At 41.0% G+C, this 17,745-nt stretch overlaps 1 protein-coding gene across 1 annotated transcript in view; it reads right to left on the bottom strand.

The window, feature by feature from the left end:
* PHEX (phosphate regulating endopeptidase homolog X-linked) overlaps positions 1 to 17,745 on the bottom strand; it is a 184,643-nt gene that overhangs the window by 127,668 nt on the left and 39,230 nt on the right. Inside the window, exons 4-9 of the mRNA XM_006033924.3 lie at positions 17,387 to 17,473; positions 13,849 to 14,075; positions 8,972 to 9,040; positions 7,524 to 7,640; positions 1,793 to 1,876; positions 1,335 to 1,480 (exon numbers count right to left, since the gene is read on the bottom strand). Coding sequence (XP_006033986.1) covers positions 1,335 to 1,480; positions 1,793 to 1,876; positions 7,524 to 7,640; positions 8,972 to 9,040; positions 13,849 to 14,075; positions 17,387 to 17,473 — 730 coding nt within the window. The remainder of the gene's footprint in view (positions 1 to 1,334; positions 1,481 to 1,792; positions 1,877 to 7,523; positions 7,641 to 8,971; positions 9,041 to 13,848; positions 14,076 to 17,386; positions 17,474 to 17,745) is intronic.

Below are 17,745 nucleotides of genomic sequence, written 5' to 3'. Positions count from 1 at the left end.
TTGCTCCCCCCTCCCCTGGGGTTGTTCAAGAGTAGGTTAGATACGCATCTAGCTGGGGTCATCTAGACCCAGCCCTCTTCCCTGCCTATGCAGGGGGTCGGACTCGATGATCTATTGAGGTCCCTTACAACCCTAACATCTATGAATGTCCATAGGAATGCCAACACAGCCACTGATGGATTGATTCTTCAGTGCGCTCCTGCTACCTGTGCTCTCATTCAGAGCACTGCAGAGTAGGTGTAAAATGCTACCAAATCAGCATTTCCACCCCCACTTTTCACTTCCTTAACTGTCTTTATGAAGCACAAAGCAAAGGAGAATCAGGTCCAAAGCAAAGACATTGTTCAACAGCATGAATCAGAAGTGCTGCGAAGGCATTAGTTTGAACTGGTTAAATTAAAGGATCCCTGATTATTGGGAGTTGGAAATTATTTTTATTTTTGGCACTGTCTGACCTGCATGATATTTTTACAAGTATTCTGAATGTTTTTAAAGGTTTAAAATTCTCTGTACTATTCTAGTGTTTCTCAGCTGATAGGAATATGATTTGTTTGACATATTGTGACCAAAAAAATGTGACTATTATTAGCAATAACTCGTTTTTTGAAAGAAATTCAAGCTAAAAAAGTGGACTGCAAAAGGCATTCATTAAACAAACAGCTCAAAAAGCAGCAGGGTAATTCATAAACTCCTTAGGGAGCTTTCATCATAAAAAAACATTGCAGAATGGGACAAAATCTGAGCACATACTGTGTTCACTAAAGGAAGGGCCCAGAGGCATAGCAGGGAAATTCAGTGCTGCTGTTGGTGGCTGTTATTTTTATGCTGTCCCCTACCCACCATGTCAGTGCCTGGGGCTGTTGAGTTAGCATAAGTAACTCCCCTTAGTTATGCTCCTGGACGGGTCCGATCTTCCATCCTCTCATACAAAGCTGCTCCCATTGTAGCTCAGGCAGTTAGAGCATAGTACTAATAATGCCAAGGTAGCAGGTTCGACTAAATGATCTCTTGAAGTCCCTCCCAGCCTTACTGCTTTATGAAGGAAGCACTTAATACATCCCACAAAGGTAAAAGACTACATCAGGTGCAAGGCCAAGGACAATCAGGTCCATTTTTGCATGGATGTATTGAATGTACCATCAAGTGCTGGCCTCATTGAAGCAGCTTTTTTTTCAACAAAGAAACTGTTTGAAATTTGAAAATGGCCTTACTACACATAGGGCCTAATGCCCTTATTCATGTAAAACTGAATGCCTGCATAAAGACTTGATCTGAGGAGATGCTGGAAGGCACCTGAAAGGCGCATTAAAATGACACCATCATATAACCCTTACTTTTTCCTCTCATTTTCCAGGATTCTGAATAAATCTTTGAAGTACTGGGGTGCACGGACAATCACTTTTTCAGAAGGACCAATGTCTTTAAGATCAGGATAGAGTCTGATGTCAATCACCTTCTTGATGTCCCCCAGCCAGTCAAACTAAAAGAACAAACAAAGGCTTAATTAATACAGTTTACAAATAGAGATGAACACACAGTGATGAATTTGTAAGGTTCTTTTTAGTGGCTGAGGGGATGTTACCAATTTAAAAGTTAGAAAAAAATGTACCTCATCCGTGTGAATACTTTGAAACTGCAGCAGAGAGGAAGCTGTATTGAAAGTAACAGCAATTATTTTCTACTGATATTCATTTAAAGTGTTTCCTTCTGCATAGTGGAAGCACTTTTAATTTTCTACGGGAAATCATATACATCAGAATTAATAGAGTAATTTTTCAAAAACTTCACCCACCTCTGGGATCATGGTATTAAGTTCTGAAATATTCATTTTATTGTACATATTCTCACTGGTTCGATTTTCGTATGGAATCATAATCTGGAGAACACAAAGGAAAAAAAAGATCTCCTAAGAAATCTTCTCACATTATTTATTTCCATCATATTTGCCCATAGAACTATTTAATATGACAGCTGAAGCAAAAAAAAAAAAAAAATCAAAGCAAATAACTGCCTCCCAAATCTCAGAAAGAGATGTCAGCTACCATGAGCCATATTTTAAATCTAACTCCATTTCTTTTCACCATCCTATATTTTCTTTCTTTAAACACAGTGGGTGCCTACACACATTCTGGGAGGCTGCTTAGATGAGCTCTAATTACAGTACATCAGAGCAGACTTGATTAATAGAGTCTACTGAAGCGTGCTAATTAGCAGACTCCAGCCAGCCTCTGCTTCTCATGTATCAGCATCCTCACACTTCAAAATGGTGGTAGGGGTGCTTTATCTAAAGCTCATCAAAGCTCTGTGCTTATTTGACAAGCTTTAAGTATTTCATAGTTATTTCATAGACATTTGGGCTGGAAGGGACCCCGGAGGATCATCGAGTCCAACCCCCTGCCCCAAGGGCAGGAAGTCAGCAGGGATCATAGGATCCCAGCAAGATAAGCATCCAAATGTGTCTTGAAGGCATTCAAAGTAGGTGCTTGAACCACCTCTGGTGGCAGTCTATTCCAAACCTTGGGGGCTTGGACAGTGAAGAAGTTCTTTCTTATGTCCAGCCTGAATCAATCGTGGCGGAGTTTGTGACCGTTCGATCTTGTGTGAACAGACGTTCCCCCAGATCCTGATGAGCACCCCTGATAAACTTATAGGTGGCCACCAGATCAACCCTGAGCCTGCACTTTTCCAGGCTGAAGAGCCCCATGGCTCTCAGCCTCTCTTCATAAGGTCTGTTTTCCTGACCTCTGGTCATGCGCGTGGCTCTTCTCTGGACTCTCTCAAGCTTCTCCACATCCTTTTTCAATTGTGGAGCCCAAAACTGGATGCAGTACTCCAGCTGTGGGCTCAGCAAGACCGAGTACAACGGGAGAATGATGTCCCGGGATTTGCTTGAGAAGCATCTATGGATGCAATCCAGTGTTTTGCTCGCTTTACTAGCCACAGCATCACACTGAAGGCTCATGTTCATCTTGTGGTCAACCATGACCCCTAAGTCCCTTTCATCTGTAGTGCTAATCAGCGTAGCACTGCCGAGCCTATAAGCATGCTGCAGGTTTTTCCTCCCAACGTGGAGAACCTTGCATTTTTTGGTGTTAAACACCATCAGGTTCTCGTCTGCCCATTTCATGAGCCTGCCAAGATCCACTTGGATCACCCTCCTGTCCTCAGGTGTGGATGCTTTACCCCAGAGTTTGGTGTAATTGGCAAAACACCCCCCGCCATCATTTTAAAGCGTGGGGATGCTGATACAAGAGACACTCTGTGCACTTTAAAGCATTCCCCCTGCCCCCGGCACATGTAAAAATGCCCATTAGGCCAAAACCAGGTTTAATCCCAAGTACATTAACTTGGATTCCTACCACCATAAGTGATAGTAGAATTTGGATCTCTAATGCTCTATGAATTAAACTAGAAGTTCATTCCAGCTCAAAATATCTAGATTCAAAGAAATGAAAGAGTAAAAGTAGAGGCATTCATAAAAGAGGATTTTTATTTTCTCAGATTTCAAGGGGGGGTTGGATGCTGGTAGATGCTTGTTTCACCCCAACTCTAAGGTAAATTTGATACTATGGACCACATTGAAATTGAACAGGACATGGATGGTGACTCCAGACTTGGCAGTTTTCCAATCTAAACTTGTATGCTAAATTTCTCTGGGGTTTTTTTACTATTCCTCAAGCCATACTGAAAGAGGTTTAAGTTGGTCTCCAACTCCACTCTCCATCTTTTTTATTGTCTCAGCTACTCCCATGGACTCTGATTCCTGAAGTTGTCCCACTCCCTCCTCCTTAAAATCCCATTGTGTTCCATTCTTGCATGTATTAGTCTGATAAATCTTTAAATTATGGCACCCTTTGCTTTCTTCCTTCAGGAAATGCTGCTTGTTGCTGTATATGGTCCATTCATCTAAAACTACTGGAAATCTTGGTTTCCCAACATACCTCCTAATTGTCCCTAAAAATTCCACTTCATCCATCATTGTAAGACCTGATCTCTGAAATATTTTCTTTCCATTCCAACTGTTGTCCTGCTCCCTGGGCATGTACTCCCCATGAAGTTCACTTAAAAATGAATATGGGGGGAGGGGGGATCTACACATGAACTTTACTGTGGAGTTGACTTCTTAGCTTCACAGTAAAGCATCACCGTCTACATGTGCAGCACAATTTGGCCACAGTAAACTACTTAACTCTGCTGTAGGATAGTACTGTCTGACATAAGTACTACTCCTATGGTGGAGTTATTTAGTGTATCACAATATATGTGTAAACAGTGATCAGGGATGGCTGGAGCATGAGGGTGTTACAATGCAGGGAGCTGCCTGCCGGCTAGCCCTGCACTATAGCACCCTTGTGCCCCAGCTAGCCCCTCAGCAGCACACTGAGTTGGGGTGGAGCAGCTCCAGGCTGGCAGGCTGACTTCCTAGGCTCCATGCCAGCCAGAGCTGCATGCCCTGACTCAATGTGCTGTGGTCCCAGGCACACATGTAAACACTGCACCTGGGAGCTATAAACTCCAGCCCAAACTGCACCAGAATTTATTCAAGTGCATTAATAACATAAGTAGATGCTCCCTGATACTGTATTTATTAAGAGCCTAAAATGCAATGAAATCTACAGCTTGCCTTAAAGCCACATTAAGAAATGTATATAAAATATATAAACATATATATAAAGCCCATTGAGCTTATTAGATTGGATAACAGAGTCAATGGACTTGCCTCTTTATATATGTGGGGGAGGGTTTATGGAAATTGGTTCTTTTAGAGAGAGATTGGCTAATTGTCAGCTATGCTATTTGTTTTATAGTTGAATGTGCATTATTCACCCTGAGGGCTGTTATGGTCGATTTCATCTATGAAATGGCAGCTTCACACAGGCACTTAAATCAATGACAAAAATCTGTAGGTCTTTATCAAAGAAATTTCTGGAACAATGCATCCATTGACAGCAGCAGTAAAGAATAGAATAAATACTTCTTGCTTTATATATTGAGATACAATAGGATGTTCTCATTAAAAGGAATGGAATTTTACAAGAGGTTATCTTGAAAAAAATAAGTAAAGCTGAACATTTGACTTTATATATTGGGTTTAATAAAAAAGTATTTTTTTCCTTCATGGACAAAATGAATGCTCATTATAACTACCATCTCAGTGTAATAATTTAGGTCCCGCAGTGACCAATGACAACTATGAAGGAGGAAGAGAACAGACCTTTAATGATACCACAGCATGGTTTTCCTCCATCTTGATTCCCCCCAGGGTCATGTTCAAATTCCTCAAGTTGTAAGACATTCCCTTGTAAGGGACTGTCTCCAAAGTCTAACCCTTATCACTACTCCCGGATCACCCCAAGTTCTACAAAGCCCTCTGTTAACAGTAGCATCAACAATCAACACAACTGGATTAAAAAGGTGCATGTGAAAGTGAGGAGGCCTAGGTCAAAGGCAAGGTATCGATACTTCACAAGAAGCCTCTCTGCTATTGTCCATAGGTCCCATGGTCCACATGAGAGGATACAGACAGTAGTTACCTGTGTTAGTCTAAAATCAGGCAGAACACAGGGTAGATATGTACCTTTACAGACTAACTAAATCAGAGCTTTTGTAAGCAGAGTACTTACTTAATCCACATGAGAGAAGGCAGACAGATGGCTGCCCTCCACAACAGTGTACAGAAACCTCAAACTCTATGGCAGTTTTGAGGGGGCAGCCCTAATTTAAGCTAGTTTTCCACCACTAACAGAAGGACACTAATTGAAACACCAGCAAAATGTGCAACTACCAGGAGCAAAACTCCTGCAAAAAGCATGTGGCCATATAGATCTGGAGGTCAAAATGCACAGGGCCACCACAAAGGTTATGTTAGTCTACAACCATTCCCCAAGTCAACTGGCAATCCCAACAGGTTGCAAATTTTTATCCCTCATTAGGACAGTCAGGAACTCTGAGGGCTCAATGCTCAGTATGTGGCATAAATCGGTTTAGTCAAATCTTGAAGTCAATCTGATCCCACAAATCAAAAATCTTGCATGATTTCTGGCCCTCTTAAGTGGTGCCCATGAGGGGGATGATAGGCCCCTGCCAGATATTCAGATAAGGACGTGATAGGATCTGATGCATGATCTACACAATCGTGCCTCCTGCTATGCCCCATGTGCATGCAGGTGTCATGACTGTGGAATTGCACATCAGACCCAATCACACCTTATTGACAGTGCCAGGGGAGCCCAGGATCATGATAGGGCTTGCAGCTGCTGGGGAACCTCATTATTCCCACAGCTGCAAGCCCATAGCTGATAGGGCTCAGAGCCACTGGGGTATTTCCCCAGTTTTTCCCCACTCCCAGGTATTTCCACAGTTGGGAGTTCACATGCACTTCATGAGCTCCCATGGCTACAGGCCCCATCAACTAATAGGAGTCCCAGCCATGCAAGTATATGGGGCACACCAGCAACTGCACCCAGACAGCTGACAGGATGCCCAGCCACAGGGGAGCACCTGGCTACAGCATCGATTAATGGCGTAATGGGAATGAGCCACAAAGTTACTACACATTTTTTGTGGAATAACTTGGTGATTTATTCCTTGTTTTACCACACCATTAATTTGTTGAATGTGTGGCTGGGTCACAACTTAAGGCATGATTAATTGGTTAATCACATCTCAAGTGTATCATGTGGCAGGGGCCATAGAGAGCTAAATCCAGTATTACTGTAAACTCCATCCTTCCAGTTGGTATGTCCCACTTCACTCTGCTGCCACATTTAGCCTGCCTCTGCTTTCAACATTAAGATTATTGATCTCTACTCCTAGTGTTGTGGGCAGGAGGGAAGAAGGGAAGGGAAGATCCTTTCTTTAGTATTCCATTTTAGAACAAAGATTGTTGGTCCATGCAGCCTCCACACTTCCTAGATAGGTTCAACTAGATATCTGTTTTTCCATCCTAGCCAAATGCTGCAAGCAATTTCAATTGGAACATTGATTGTGCAATTGTGGGACAATTAGTTTTCTCAAACAAGAAGGCCCCGACAACTCAGAGGGAGATAAAATTCTTCGAGATAGCAAAAATAATAAAATAAAAAATGCCAGGAGGATGGCTAGCCATAAAATTGTTTGACAACATGTAATAATCCGTAATGGCATACAATTACTTTTCAAGATTTTTCAGAAGAATTAGTTATAAGAGTATCTCGCTGCACAACAGGGGACATATATGGCTAAAACAGCCTATATCAAAATACAATAACTAATAATTATTTTCAGATTTAAAGAATGGAATTTACTAATATGGTTATTTTCTAGAACAAAAAATGAGTTAAACCATTTACTAATGCAAGAGGCTTGCTTCAGGCTTTTCTTTTTTGTATTTGCCCTACCCTTCCACAACACCTTCCAAGAAATATAATTACAAAAGCTGTCAAGGTAATGGCTTCCTTTTGTGCTATTTTAATATGCTATTTCTTCTCTTAATGCACCTTTTCTAGCAGTTAGCTGTGATCACACATTAGAAAATTACTAACCTCAGCCATTTTAATTTCCAGCCTTAGAACTGACTTCATATCAGACTCTGCTCGTGTTGCATTGGCACCCAGAAGTACTGCTATATCAACCATGAACTGCAAGAAGGCATCTCTGTACTGTAAGGAAAGAAGAATTGCATGAATGTTGCATTTGCTTCTGAGGACATCTGTACCAGTAGTATCAGAGAGCATAGCTAAAGACTCAAGAAAAATATTCGGCATTTAGGTCTCTACTTCAAGTGCAAAACAAGCGTTCTGTGAGATTAGTTCATTTCCATGACAGGAAGCAACAGGAAATTACCCTGCATCAGGTATTGTTATGACAGCATAAATATAAATATCTGCTAAATACCTTATCACAAGGACCTGAAAAAGGAAAGGAAGGACTGCAAATTACAGATCATACAAAATGACACTTGTGTTAGAATGAGACAGTTTAATAGACAACACAAACAACACATGCTTATTTATTAAATATATATGTATGTTTCTAAGACACCGCTGCAACAATTCATGCATCACATCCAGTTTGGCTTTGTCATTTTGGAGATCCCAGATCTCCTTATAGGACTGGAGGGTGTCTTACGGAACCCTACTGGCTACAGAATCCCCAGGAATAAATGTGTACTCCAATAAACTACCAATATTTCACTGTCTGAAAATATAGTTCAATGGATTACAATATTTCCTAGCCAGAGGGATGGCATTGTAAAATTCACTAGCCCATCAGGGAACAGGAAGCATGTGGGAGAGGAAGGATAACATGGATGATAGTAATGGCCACTGTCCCCACAGAAAGGTTTAGTAGATTATTTTCAGCTTTGTCATAATTTCTTAGTGTTGGACATTAAATATTTTTCAATCATACTTGGCGGAAAGGATGTTGTAGTTGCCAGATATCAACATAATTACTGAAAACTTGAACGCTGCAACTCATTCACAATTGTGGAGTAGTTAGACTCCAGAGAAAAGTTGCTGCAGACTTATCATGGTACTATGATGGATCTCTGAGCAGTTGTGAGGAGACAGAGTATACCAAAAGGGAAGGGTCATAGCAAGAAAAGGAGCTTGAAGACCATGGAATTGATTTAGGGACCTTATTCTCTGACTAAAATAACTCTAAAAGCATTTGACAGTGTTGATCTAAAATACTAGAGCTTGCTACAAGATTGATACTTGGCGTGATTGACCTGCCTCATGCACTTCAACTGAATCAAGCCAAAACTGTTTCAGAGGAAAGGCAGGAAGAGGTAAATTCTTACTGCTATTGTATAAGAGCAAGAATGACATGTTGAAGAAACAGAAAAAGAAGTTAAATTAATGGTAGTTATGCATAAGCAGGAAAAGAAAAAAAAAATCAGTGTCTATTCTCAGTTTGAAGCACATCAAAAAAGAAGAATTTTCTAATAGGCAAATGGTTTCTCAAAGCTCAAGTGAATAATACTTACAGCTTTAGCTTCTGTGGTGTTATCAATGTAGTCTTCACGTGATGACAATGATAGGGTTGCTTGGTCTAGCTGTTTAAATAAACAAGGAAAGCATATAACAGTCCTTATATAATCTGTATTAAAACACACGTGTACCCATGCACCTCCAGAAGGACTGGTATTTTTCTACCATTATGGCAGGTAGTAGTATAATACTGTCCCAAATAATAAATTGCACAAAAATGGCAAAAATTCTACAGGAGCTCACAGAAGGAGAGCATTGTAAATTACACCTGATTGACATTAACAATACCCCAACCATCCTTAAGTCAACCCCAAAAAAGCATCAGGAGCACCTAAATACATATGAACCATGAAAAATCCAAAGTAAAACCAGACGCTGAGGTTGTCCTGCTTTTAAAAAAACAGTCCACAGAACATTTTTTAGATGGTCATTAATGTTCACGCTGATCTGCCTTCATTCTGTAATATAGCAGAACTATGGCAAAGTATTTGCATACTGCTGTCAGTTTTTAATTAGAGAAAACTTACTGCAAACCCATATTCTTCATAAAATAAACTATTCCTGGTTGTCTTGAAGCACTCAGAGGACTCAGCTCAGACAGAAGTCAAAGCTCATAATGGTTAGCATGGTTAAGACACTTCAGTTTCTGTAGCCAACAACATGCAGGAGAGTGACATAGCTAGCATCGTATTTGGCTGCCTCTCATTCCCCAGCCTGAATCCAGTTTACTGGGTACCTCATCATCAGAGACTGAATACCTGGATGAGGTATCCTATAAACTCAGGGCAGTCTTTGGCACATATCTAAATAAAGGGCTCATAACTCAGACCTTACGAGTGATAGTGAAATGCTTTAACCACCCCTCTGTCATCATGTCTTGAGGCAGAATTTAAACCTACAGTCACCCACAAAACACTGATAAAGATATTAATGAGGCTGCAAACAGCAATTTTGATGTCACAAGATTATTTTTCTGGAGCATTTTTTCTTTTAAAAGGCCCAATGCAATAAAGAAAGGTTAGATTCCTTTATATAGTTTCAAACTGGCATAATTTTAAATGGAAAGAAAATAAATATTAAATATTTTGTATTTCAATTTCTAGAAGCTGAAATAAAGAAATAGATAAACAAGCAAACAAATATCAAATAAATATCAAGTTTTCTATACTTCCAACTATTTTAAAGCTTTTTAGAAAAAATCATACAAAAGGAAAACAAGTAATTCACAGAAATTACTTTCCCTTACACAAGAATTCAGGAAGGCTCCTTTAGTTATGTAAAATCTCATTACTATAAATATTTTAAAAGTTTAAAAATTCTTGAGAAACACTAACAGTTTTCCCTTTAATGTGCCCAAAAGAAAAGAGAACTCCAGTGCTAATTTTTAAGATATCTACACCAGCAATAATGACATCAGCTGATTTGGTCTGTTCAATAAAATCTTCAGTGGTTTAAGCACTTAAGTGAACCTTTCTGGTCCAAAAATGAGGCTTATACGCTTGGGGGAGCAGAGAGAGTGCCTACCAAAAAATATTATACTCAACTCGAAGGCTAGGGACAGACATTACACATAAACCACTTTAAGTGATCAGAAACTGGTTTAAACTTATAACAGACCAAATGTTCAGTGCAGATAAACCAGTTTGAAAATGGCTGAAACCAGTTTGAGATAAACCTGGTTGAATGTAGTATCAGACTTAACTGATTTGGGTCAAACCAGTTTATGCAATGTCTGTCCCAGACCCCTTGCTGGTTTAAGATAAATCAGACTCCACCATAATCCCAACATGCTCTCTGGGCTGGGCTGGGCTGGGCTGGGCTCAGCTCCACAGCAGGGCTGGCCCCTCCCCTCTGCTCTATGATTCTATGAAAAACATTCTGGTTGAACCCAAGTGGAAAATTGTGAAAAAAACAAAATGCGAAAACATTAACAACCTTCTTTAGCATTCAGGAAAGGGTCAAAGAGTTTGAGTAAAGAGAAAGTTTTGAGTGGAGTTTTTCTACTTTAAATATTATGTAAACCAGTTCATTCATGAATCTTTACCAGAGAGAGGGGAAACAGATTTTTGCTGTAAATCTTTCTCATAAATAGATTTTGTAGCATATCTGCCTTCTTGGAAATTCATTATCACTAACAAATTAGAACATTGGCAAATGCATTCTTAAAATCAAGCTCCTAAAAAACTACCAGTATGTGAGGAGTACCTGAGGCATTGGCAACATGGAGGGGGCGCATGCAGGTGCACATGCACCCCTGAGATTAGCTGTGCACCCCCTGCAATTGGCTGCCGCCGACACTCCCGGCAGCGCCTGTGGGCAGTCACCGTTTGCCACCCGTCACTGCTGACACCGCTGGCAGCATCTGCAGGCAGTCGCTGATTGCCTCTGGCTGCTGCCTACGCTGCTGGTTTTGTCTGCGGGTGGTTGCCAACCATCAGTTGCCACTCACCACCTTCCCCTGCTGACGACACCACTGCAGCAACCTGTGGGAGCTCCCCGCTCACCACCATCATGCCCCTGCCACCGACACCACCGCCTGCGGGCGGTTGCTGTGTCCCCCCAACTTCCAGGGGCATGTATCGTTCATGACCTTAGGGAATAACAGGTTCATTCATATTGTGCAATTCTTTGATTACATAGTCTCAGTGGAGACACAAAAGAGGTATACTCCACAGCTAAGAGAAATCATAAAGGATGCTTTTGTTCTAATTGCCCATTTTAGTGGTTGACTTGGACCTGATAGATTACTGGAAGAGACAGTTACCTAGGCTGTTTCTTGCAAAATATTACTTATGCTAATTCTAGTGTTTCAGCCTTTGAAAGAGACTTTTGACTGAATTGCTCCTGAAGAAGGCAGGGTAGATTTGCACCTTAGACTGAAATAGAAACATGTATAGCGTAAGCTTTCATGAGCTGGGGCTCAGTTTAACAGAAGCTGGAAAAGGCCAGGTGCCTATCTGCCAATATTTGAATATCATTTTGATGGAATCAATACCTTCATACAGAAACCTGCTAGTAAAACAAGGAAGTGACTTGTTATCTTGATTTACTGTTGACTTGACTTTAAAAGTAGAAACAAACTCATTAAGGGACTGCTAGAAATAATTAACTGAAATTCATCTCAGTCGGATATTCCTGCCTAAAATGACTTTTTTTTTAATTGTGATAAATAACCCATCTAGCACCAAAACAAGAGACACTTCAGTCTCAAACAACATTATACACTCAAAATGCCAGAATATCATTTGCAATATAAGGACCATCAATTTTATTTCACTGTGGTACCTAATATAATAATTTTCCGCATCATCTTTTGTGTCTCAGTGGTTCTAAGCCTTTTTAGTTTTGAGGCACCTCTCATTAGAATTGAGGCAGCCCTCAGAAAATGCTAGCTCTTAGTTCTCACTCTTTTTTGACTAGAGAAAATGTATACAGCAATTTTTCTGTTGCAAAGAATTCAGAAGACTACAACAGGTCAGCATGTTTTGAATACTATGAATTCCCATTTGAAATCTCTGGGTGCATCTACACATGCGCTTAACTGCACAGTAGACTAATTCGCTGCAGTGTAAAACATCACAGTCTACATGTGCAATGCTATTCGACTGCAGCAAAATAATTTTTGCCACCATAAGACAGTACTGAGGACAATACTATCTTACAGTGGCTAAAATAATTGTGCCTAAACGCACACGTAATGCTGACCCAGGCGTACATTGTGCCTGGTCAGCCCTGGCTGTTGCTTAGTCACAGGACTCTGCACACTGGGGCACTTTCATATCCCAGCCATCCCTTCTGCTGCCCAACACTACCTCCCAGAGCCTGGGGCTGATCCCTCTAGGTCTTCTGCCAGCCCAGGGCTACTCCGCCCCAGCTCAAACTGCTGCAGTGTCTGCATGTGTGCCCTGGACTGCAGCAGTTTGAACATCTACACATACCATTAAGAAACTATGATAAATCCCAGTGCCAACTAAACCAACATTTTATCATGTTGCCTTAATGGCACATGTAGATGCATCCTCTGGGTTTATCTTGTGACTCTTGTTTGCACATTCTGGCACCTGGTTGAACATTACTGCTCTAACTTAATTCTAATATACAATTTCATTGCTGGTTGCTTAAAGGCTAGGTTATTTAGGGTCCCTCTCCTTTAACAAGCAATGAAAAGTGTTTTGGAACATATCAGTCCAGGTGGACCCATCCTGGTGATTTTCCATGATAATCATTTCCATCTGCCAACCCACGTTTTCCCTGAAGATTTTATGGGCTATAACTAACATTTTTCTTCACTTGCCATCCTAAAATGCTGTGTAATATTGTCATGCATTGTTAACCAGCTGCTATGTTTCACTTCAGAAGTGAATGCATTTCAGTGAAAGGGGGTAAGTGAATCCTATATTTGAAATCTCAAAGTGTTGGGGGATCATTTAAGATGAAAGATGCTATAAAAATATGGGATAATACATTACTATCACAAGTGTAATATCTAGAGTTTAAAATACCTACAAAAGATGCACAGAAAAAAATGTGCCCTGTATCACACAACTGGTGCTTCACATAAAGAATATTAAAACCACCCAGGACTATATTTTGACCTCAGATGCATGCTCACATAGATCTTGTATACTGGTTCATCAGGATCACATATTACCCACAATTCTGCTTTTTCTATCCACTAAAAGTTTTCACCTGTGGTAGCGAAGTATTTGGAACCTAACAGCTTCTAAATTCCTATAAGCTGATGAACATGGACCTTTACAAGTCATTGGGTACTAATAAGTATAGCTACTCTTAAATTGCCATTACTGAATTCTATCTTTAAAAATGGATCATGTTGCCCTGACAAGTAGCACTTGGGCATGTTGTACTGTACCTTCAAGATGTACTGACTGGAGTTTTTGTCATCAGGGGCCACATATAGGCGGATGAAGACAGAGTTACTGTACTGACCCCGAAATGTCGCAAGGGTCTGGAGCAGACTGAACTTCCTTTCTGACCACAGTCCTTCTGGTCCGATGTTAGATTCCAGCACAGGCCAGCGGAAAGGCGAATGCTTCAATATATTTAACAATGGTTTTGCATCAGCTCTTTCAATTTTATCTAAAATGTCAAGGTGTGACAACAGTTAAGTTTCAGATAATTTGGAACTCACAGTAACCACAAGTCATATTATACCAATAAGATGCAAGCTTTATAGTCTTTGATCATTTTCTAGACAAGACTAAACACAATAGCTAAACAATTACACCTTGGGTGGCCTGTGCTAAAAGGCTGTCTATGAACATAAAGCATATGACAACTCCTAGCAGTATATTCAAATCAACAAATGAAAGCGTATCCAAACATGTACTGACTTTGTATCCAAGCTGCACTGTGCCTGTCCTTAGAATTTAAAATGATAATCTCATTCTGTTTCTTCAGGGTATCCACCAGAACCAAAGGGAAAAAAAGGATTCTGAAGTTGTGATGAGATGGACCCGATTAAAAATATAAAGTGAGGATCAGCCCTGGTGATATAGTAATGGATACTGAAAACACTAAAATAGGGTTTTCAGAGTTATGTGCTTAAGAAAACTGAGAACAAGACCTCTCAGTCATAAATAATTCAAGGGGACTTAGTGAAAATGAAGTTATAAAACTTGGGTGGTGCTTGCTAAGTGTCTGGCACAGAAATTTGATTGTTTCACAAGAATAATTGCCTGGGTGTAACCAGTGACAGAATGCAACAGAATTTGTAACAGAAGGGGTATGTATGATTTGGATGTGGGAGTGAAGAGCTCACTGGCCAAGTTCACGGATGACACCAAGTTATGGGGGAGCATGGTCACGCTTGAAAATAGGCTTCAGATAAAGGCAGACCTAGACAGGCTAGGAGGCTGGGCAGATTGGAACCAGATGAAGTTCAACATTGAGAAATGTAAAGTGCTCCATCTGGGGATGAACAGTCCCCAGCATACTTACAGGCTCAGTAGCACCAAACTGACTAGGCACCATGACTGAAAGGGACCTGGGGGTAATAATAGACCATAGTATGAACACGAGCTGTCAGTGCAATTCTGCAGCCAGCGTAGCAAACAATACTCTGGCATGCATCAACGGATGCACCTCAAGAAAAACCAAGGAGGTGATTCTTCCACTTTACTCAGCATTGGTGAGATCGCATTTGGAGTACTGCGTCCAGTTCTGGGCACTGCATTTCAACACAGATGTGGAGAAGCTTGAGAGTCCAGAGAAGAGCCACCCGTATGATCAGAGACTTGCAAGGCAAGCCATATGAGGAAAGGCTGAGGGACTTGGGTCTCTTCAACCTAAAAAAGAGAAGGCTGAGAGGGGACTTGGTAGCAGCTTACTGCTATATCAGGGGAATACATCAAGGGCTCGATGAACAACTGTTCACCAGGGCACCCTTGGGGAAAACCAAGAGTAATGGCCACAAACTCCTGGAAGACCATTTCAGGCTTAACACTAGGAAAAACTTCTTCTCCACAGACTGTGGAATAAGCTCCCTCCAGAGGTGGTGCGATCACCTACCCTGGAAATCTTCAAGAGGAAACTGGACAGTCACCTTCCTGGGGTTACCTGAACCCAGTTGTCTTTCCTGCCTAGTTCAGGGGGACCTGATGAACTTGCGAGGTCCCTTCCAGTCCCTTACAATCTATGAATCTATGTAGGCAATCAACTTCACAGCATGTCAAAACAAATACTCCACAAGAAAGAAAATAACTCCTACAGGAATGCTGACAAAAAGACAGGAAACTATCACATATTTTTTACTCCAAGAAACTGACCCTTCCCAGAAATTTTAAGGGAAAACTGATAACTATACATTTTACTGAGATAAGCAAGAAAAAAAGGATGTCATCTTACTAGTTCCATGAGGGCACTAGGCTGGTATGCAATAGTTTAGAAGTTCCAGAGACATACATAATGGAAGACTAGGATCAGCCATGGCCAGTGAAGAGATTGTGGGAGTATAAAGCAGAGACACAGATTATTAGGGACTATAGCCTTGGGCCAGGTGAAGATCCACAGCTGCAAGGATGAGAGGAGAGAGAAGGATAACGCAGGGATATCGCCATAGAACCATAGAAAATGAGGGCTGGAAGGGACCTCAGGAGGTCACCTAGTCCAACCCCCTGCTCCAAGCAGGATCATCCCCAGCTAGATCATCCCAGCCAAACATCCAAATCCTGGAGACACTTCAAGAAGGTTCCACTGCCAGGGTCTATTTGCAGATCTTGCTTTTATCCTTTGTGTTTGGATTCCCACTAAATTAGAGGGAATAAGAAAGCAAAGGAGAATTTCAGCTTTCATCAGAAAACACAAACACGTCCCTAGCTCATGTATGAAAACAGAAACTGATGAAAGCTTAGTGTTGAAGTCAAATGGAAGTAGCAAGCTCCACATGTGTACCAAAAAGCCAAGAAATCCTGATTCTGTCCCCTCTATCACTTACAATTTTGATGTAAATTGACTGAATTAACGAATTGGCAGAATATGGGCTATATTCAAATAGAACCATTTGACTAGCCCTCCAAAATCCTCAGGTCAGCTGTGTTCATTTCAGGATAATTACAGTGGAAAGAATGTGGTTAACACCAAGGAGCAGGCATGACAAATATTTATTATAGAGATCTGACAAGAAATCTGAAAATTAGCTTTGCTGCTGAGGGAATATCCATACTGTGTCTATGACAAGTCTAAGAACATCACTGAGAAGCACAGCTCAGCCCATTCACTACCACTCAGCAAAGCCCAGCAACTATCCAAGTAAACAGTTTAGCAGAGTCTTCAGCACTTCCCAGAGCCATGTTCTCAGGTTCTCTGTCTTTGACATACTTCTCAGCCTAATTTCTGGGCTTTGGCATTTGTGGACTGGGAGCAAGTGGGAGGGGTGGGCTTCTCAGCAGTGGTCACAGGCTAATTATGGAGACTGTATAGACATGCCCTTTGAGACAAGGGTTCAGAGGGAACAAGCTATGGGAGTGCTGAGCCACTGGCCCTTAATTGCCACCTGAACCTGAACAATTCCATCAGAGAATGTGATAAAGCAACCGGCTCCTTTTAATTTGTCAGTCAATACTCCCACACTGCTTTGAGAGGTCCTCAAAGTGCAGTTCTCTTTGGAAATATGATTATGAACAAGGTATTTTGTGTCTTTGTGTATTTCAAGTCACTGTGACTCATTTAGTTACCAAAATAAGGCCATGAACCTAAAGTTGGGTCCAAGTGGATGAACCTTTTCACCTGTGTAGAGCTACACTGAGTTCAAAGAACACAAAAATCTGCCCAAATGGATACAACTCCAGGACCTGGACTTCCTACCTTACTGCTTCCTTCTATAACTGCTTTATACAGACACAGCTAATATATAACATGCCTTTTCCCCAAAACAGAATCAAGTTACTTACTTTCATTCATACATGATGCATAAAGGATCTTGGCTTTCTGCACAGCTTCACTGTCCCGTCTTCTACTAAGAGGTTTCTCCAGCAGTTCTGAAAAGTATTAATAATATGTTTCTTCTTAGAAAATGCAGGATTTTGTCTGTTGGCTTGACTGTTTATTTTATTTAGAAACTGTATCATTATCATGGGATGGCTTAATGATCTAAATACCACCTAAACTTCTCAAAACAACAGGCTTTAGACCTAACAGAGTTGACTCAGACATTGGTCCTTCCTAGGTACATACAATGAATTACCATGGAGGGCTGGGAATGGAAAGGGCCTCTGAGTATGTGGAGTCTTTCAAATGACTTACAAAAGCA

Source organism: Alligator sinensis, unplaced genomic scaffold (genome assembly GCF_000455745.1).
Source record: "Alligator sinensis unplaced genomic scaffold, ASM45574v1 scaffold926_1, whole genome shotgun sequence".
Lineage (NCBI taxonomy): Eukaryota > Metazoa > Chordata > Crocodylia > Alligatoridae > Alligator > Alligator sinensis.
The sequence above is the reverse complement of the archived record's forward strand: the minus strand, read 5'-3'. Positions and strand labels throughout refer to the sequence as shown.